Here is a 5,885-nt window from a genome sequence, read left to right on the forward strand (position 1 = left end):
AATACAATAACAGGGGATATAATCGGTATTTTGTTTTGTAAATGTATAGCCCTATATATGTTAGCTGATAAGAGAAAACAGTATGTATTTTGTATGAGAATATAGTCAAACATGTTCAAATTTAGTCTATAGGCTCTCCATATCACGGCATGCACAACGCTGGATAAATGTATATTTTGGACAGAATCTCAAAAATCTCGCGAGCATTGATTCTCTCTAAACTTTCTACAATATGCAAAGAAAACAAATTATGATTGAAAATTTGAGAAACTGCTGGAAAATGTTGGGAATATTTTAAATGTCATTGATAGCAATGCACAGTGAATCCACGTAGCCTATCCTTAGGGACTTGGTGTGCATTTTGTTTGAAGGGGAAAAGAACACAACGTACTGTACATTCCATTCCATTCACTTACTTACTATCTTATCCGTTTGCGCCTCCTTCCAACACCAACACTGCTGCTGGATTCTACGCAACAGCCAGAGGGGGCGAAAGAGGTGGACAACAGTGAGCAGCACTGCAAGGGTGCGTCAACTCTCTCAGAGATCCGGCTGAGTGTTTCGGCTCGGAGGGCTTGAAGATGAAGAAGCAGAATGTGCGGACCCTCTCTCTCATCCTCTGCATGTTTTCCTACCTGCTGGTGGGAGCCGCGGTGTTCGACGCGCTTGAATCAGAGACGGAGAGCTCCCGCCGACGCATCCTGGAGCTGAAGCGCACCGAGATGAAGAAGAAATACCGGTTGTCCGAGGACGACTACCGGCAGATCGAGCAGGTGGTACTGCAAGCGGAGCCCCACCACGCCGGGAGACAGTGGAAATTCGCCGGGTCTTTCTACTTTGCCATCACGGTCATCACCACCATTGGCAAGTTTCGCTTGCTTCAATTACTTTTGTTATGTCTGAGTGTGTTGCAGGTGTTAGGATTTTTTAAAATAAATACATTGTCTGCAGTGTTCTGCATCGGTGAATAGCCTACTGTGCAAAAGTTAGGGATGTTAAAATTTGCATCGCAGGTAGCCATTGACCTATTTAAAAGTGTAATTTAATAAATTGAACAGAATATTGTAGTATGCACTTTCTTATTCTCTGCATTCCTTAGTCATTGGCTTCAAAAGCCTCAGTATTGGTCTATACAATCACCTACAGTAAAGAGTAACTGTGGCATCTATCTCCACAGGTTATGGCCATGCAGCTCCAGGCACAGATGCTGGGAAGGTCTTTTGCATGTTCTATGCTGTGCTGGGCATCCCTCTTACCCTGGTCATGTTCCAGAGCCTGGGCGAGAGGATGAACACGTTCGTTCGCTACCTCCTGCGCAGGGCCAAGCAGTGCCTGGGGTTACGGAGGACTGAGGTGTCCATGGAGAACATGGTATCAGTGGGCTTCCTGTCCTGCATCGGCACTCTGTGTGTCGGGGCAGCAGCCTTCTCCCACTACGAGGGCTGGACCTTCTTCCACGCCTACTACTACTGCTTTATCACGCTCACCACCATTGGGTTTGGGGACTTTGTGGCCCTGCAGAAGAAGGAGGATCTCCAGGAGAAGACGCCCTATGTGGCCTTCAGCTTCATGTACATCCTGGTGGGGTTGACAGTGATCGGAGCCTTCCTCAACCTAGTAGTGCTGCGCTTCCTAACCATGAACACAGAGGACGAGAGGAGGGACGCCCAGGAGAGGGCCTCCATCAAAAGGGAGAGGGGCCTGCTTACCATGAGGCTCCATGGAGGAGAAGGAGGACCAGAGCAGGGCAGAGGAGAGCTTGGGGGCAGGGACAGGGGGAGGGACAGGATGGGGCAGAGCCGCAGTCACAGCAACCTTTTCCGGCCCATGGAGGAGGGCACCAGCCGCACTAACCTCATCACCTCCCCAGTGGAGGAGCAGGAGGAGAGGGACAGGGCCAGGGGTGCACACTGCAAGCAGAGGCTGCACTTACAGCTGCATGGCACAGGCAGACTAAAGACAGAGTCCCCCCTGGGCTCCCTGTGCTCCTGTATGTGCTACCGTCTGGGGGTGTGTGACAGCCCCCTGCCTTCCCGCAGCGAGCACCACGGGTGTAACATTAACTCTGTCTACTACAGCTCCGTCTCCTACAGGACCCAGGGCTGCTCCCCCAGGGACAACACAGGACTCTCGTCCCCAGGGAACACACTCTCGCCTCAGCACAGCTTCAAGGAGTACCCCCACTCCCGGAGGAAGTCAGTGTAGCACCACGTTGGGACAGAATCTTTTTTTGTAAATGTTGGATTAATACAGTATTTCAAACATATATTTTGAATACACTACAGAGACAAGATATTGCAGTACACTACAGATGCACACTCATTAGAGGATTAATTGTTGTAAATGATTGGCAGAGGCAATAGAATCTGTTTCATCACAGGAATTTTAGAACCTATTTTCCCTAATTAGATGATTACTGTGCTGTATTTCTTCTAAGGACGCAGTTAAGTTGTTCTTTCATTATAGCCACTGGAGATTTGTCTTGTGAATCAATTCACTTACCATTGTAATACGCTGTTAGTCTTTTGATTGAGCCCCAATAGTTTTTTCTCCTAGATAGTTTATGAGAATTGTCTGCATTTTATTTTTTGTTGTTGCATGCAAATAAGAGTGAGATGCATGGTTAAGATGATGCACATGGCATGATCATTATGAAAATGGTTGTAATGATGCAAATTACTATATTTAGGTATTATTATTGTTTTTTAAGTAGCTGACACACCACTCACACACACACACACACACACACACACACACACACACACACACACACACACACACACACACACACACACACACACGCATGCACATGCATACACACACACACACAAACACATGCACACACATACAGTGCCTTCAGAAAGCATGAACACCCCTTGACTTTTACAAGATGTTGTGGTGTTACAGCCTGAATTTAACACAATGCCCCATAATGTCAAAGTGGAATAATGTTTTTTAGTAATTTTTACAAATGAATAAAAAATGAAAAGCTGACCACAAGTATTCAACCCCTTTGTTACGTCAAGCCTAAAGATGTTCAGGAGTAAAAACGTGCTTAGCATGTCAGATAATAAGTTGCATGGACTCAATAATCATGTTTAATAATCATGATTTTTTAATGACTACGTCATCTCTATACCCTACACATACAATTATCAAGCAGTGAATTTCAAACACAGATTCAACCACAAAGACCAGGGAGGTTTTTCCAATGCCTCACAAAGAAGGGCATCTATTGGTAGATGGGTAAACATAAAAAGCAGACATTGAATACCCCTTTGAGCATGGTGAAGTTATTAATTACACTTTGGATGGTGTATCAATACACACAGTGATTACAAAGATACAGGCGTCCTTCCTAACTCAGTTGCAGGAGAGGAAGGAAACTGCTCAGGGATTTCACCACGAGGTCAACAGTTACAGAGTTTAATGGCTGTGATAGGATAAAACTGAGGATGGCTCAACAACATTGCAGTTACTCCACAATACTAACCCAATTGACAGCGTGAAAATAAGGAAGCTTGTACAGAATAGAAATATTCCAAAACATGCATCCTGTTTGCAACAAGGCACTAAAGGAATACTGCAAAAAATGTGTCAAAGCCATTCACTTTTTGTCTTACTTACCCAGAAAGACTCACAGCTGTAACCACTGCCAAAGGTGATTCTAACCAGTATTGACTCAAAGAGTTGAATACTTATTTACTCAAGCTATATTAGTGTTTAAATTTGGATACATTTTTTTTACAGATGTTAGTATTTTGTGTAGATTGTTGACATGTTTTTCATTATCTCCATTTTAATCCCACTTTGTAACACACAACAAAATGTGGAATATTTTCTGAAGGCACTGTACACACACACACACACACACACACACTGTAATGAATTTCCTCCTCTTCTTCCGAAGAGGAGAGGCGAAACGGATCAGAGGACCAATACGCGGCGTGGTAATTGTCCATGGTTCTTTTTAATATATCACTACACATGAACAAACTAACAAAAACAAGAAATGTGAAAACTCAAAACAGTCCTATCTGGTGCACACACAGAGACAGGAACAATCACCCACAAACACACAGTGAAACCCAGGCTACCTAAGTATGATTCTCAATCAGAGACAACTACTGACACCTGCCTCTGATTGAGAACCATACTAGGCCGAAACATAGAAATTCCCAAAACCTAGAAAAACAAACATAGACTGCCCACCCAACTCACGCCCTGACCATACTAACTAAATACAAAACACAGGAAATAAAGGTCAGAACGTGACACACACACACACACACACACACACACACACACACACACACACACACACACACACACACACACACACACACACAGAGACACACACAGACACACAGACACACACACACGCACACGCACAGCACACACACACACACACACACACACACACACACACACACACACACACACACACACACACACACACACACACACACACACACACACACACACACACACACACACACACACACACACACACACACACATAATGAGTAAAGCAGGTTCTCAGCATGTTGGATGCTGCGATTCTGAGGAAAGTACATATTGCACGCCTTTAATGGAATTATGGAATCATGTTTTAATGAGAAGGACATGAACAGATAGGAACACGTATATATATGGCAGAGATGGCCTTTAATGAACCATATCAATGACATGAATACATCATTGTATTATTAGTCCATACAGTAGGAGGTTAAAAACAACCCTGCATACATTTCCCTGCGATCTAGCACAGTACAGAGACAATGCCTGTAAGGCTATGTGTTCATTTACATTTTTAGGATGTAACACTGCCTGATATGTAGCAAGAACTTTCAGAAATCTTTAGGCGGCCAGTTTACTTGCAGGCTCCATGGGCATTTTAAAACATGTATCAGGTTTGGTTTCAACCTCTTATTAATGTTCTGATGCTGACAAAATATTAAAAGGTGAGAAGGGACCATAAACAAATTACAGAATGGTTATTTACCCCCCAATCTCTGAACATTGCTGTATAATATACTCTATAACTAGGTGTCCCTCATGTCTAATAGAGATAACATGTTCCCAGAACCAACACTGAGGTGGACCGGATGCCCATGAGTAGTTTTTTCCATTTCTGGGACACCTAATTCCCCTTGGCTCTGTTTTAGGTTGTTTTATATTTATCATTTCCTTGTATATAGTATATAAATTGTATAGAAATAGATGTCCTGGATGGCCCCTATTTTCTGCCTGATAGCCCAGTTGTTGAGAGCCTGCTATATATAGTCAGTCTTACGAATCACTCTGTAGTGAATGCAGGGCGCAATGTGTATCACATACCCATTGCCTCAAATGCAATTTTAATTCTGAAGATTCCCATTGAGAAAGCTATGGTTTGAACTGGGTAATATGATTCACACTCATGCATGCAGGCATGCCAGTAGCGGAGCCAAACATTATTTGGTGGGTGGGCCTGCAGAAATGTGGGTGTCCCTCCCCCCGACCAGTGGCGCTCGGCGCCTTTTAAGATTAGGGAGGACGTAAATGTTTTTATGAGCATGGACATATTTCCATTACATCATATTGGATGACTGTTATTCATATTCCATTTAATGTAACATCTAACTAACACGCTACAAACACGCAGTACAGTGTACAGCAAGCAGTTTAGCAGCTACAAGGTGGGCCCCGGTGGCAATAAATGAATAAAACTGAAAGCTTGCCTTGACTTGGAAGAGTTGCAGTGTTGGATAGCACTAGGCAGCTAGCTAATATAAACACACATTTTCTCTGTTTGAGTAAGCAAAATTAGCAAGCGTCTTTAGCTAGCTAAGTAAGTGAAAGTAAAAGCGAAAAAAATACATCAAAATCTCTCTCTGCTGCTT

At 43.5% G+C, this 5,885-nt stretch overlaps 1 protein-coding gene across 1 annotated transcript; it reads left to right on the forward strand.

Annotated features, from left to right (window-relative positions):
• Positions 1–456: 456 nt before the first annotated feature.
• On the forward strand, positions 457–2,940 carry LOC118360446 (potassium channel subfamily K member 9-like). The gene is made up of 2 exons (XM_035739699.2): positions 457–864; positions 1,178–2,940. The coding sequence occupies exons 1-2, from the start codon at positions 582–584 to the stop codon at positions 2,203–2,205; spliced, it is 1,311 nt and encodes a 436-aa protein (XP_035595592.1). The 5' UTR covers positions 457–581; the 3' UTR covers positions 2,206–2,940.
• Positions 2,941–5,885: the final 2,945 nt, after the last annotated feature.

The sequence above is a fragment of the Oncorhynchus keta genome, chromosome 28 (genome assembly GCF_023373465.1).
Source record: "Oncorhynchus keta strain PuntledgeMale-10-30-2019 chromosome 28, Oket_V2, whole genome shotgun sequence".
Lineage (NCBI taxonomy): Eukaryota > Metazoa > Chordata > Actinopteri > Salmoniformes > Salmonidae > Oncorhynchus > Oncorhynchus keta.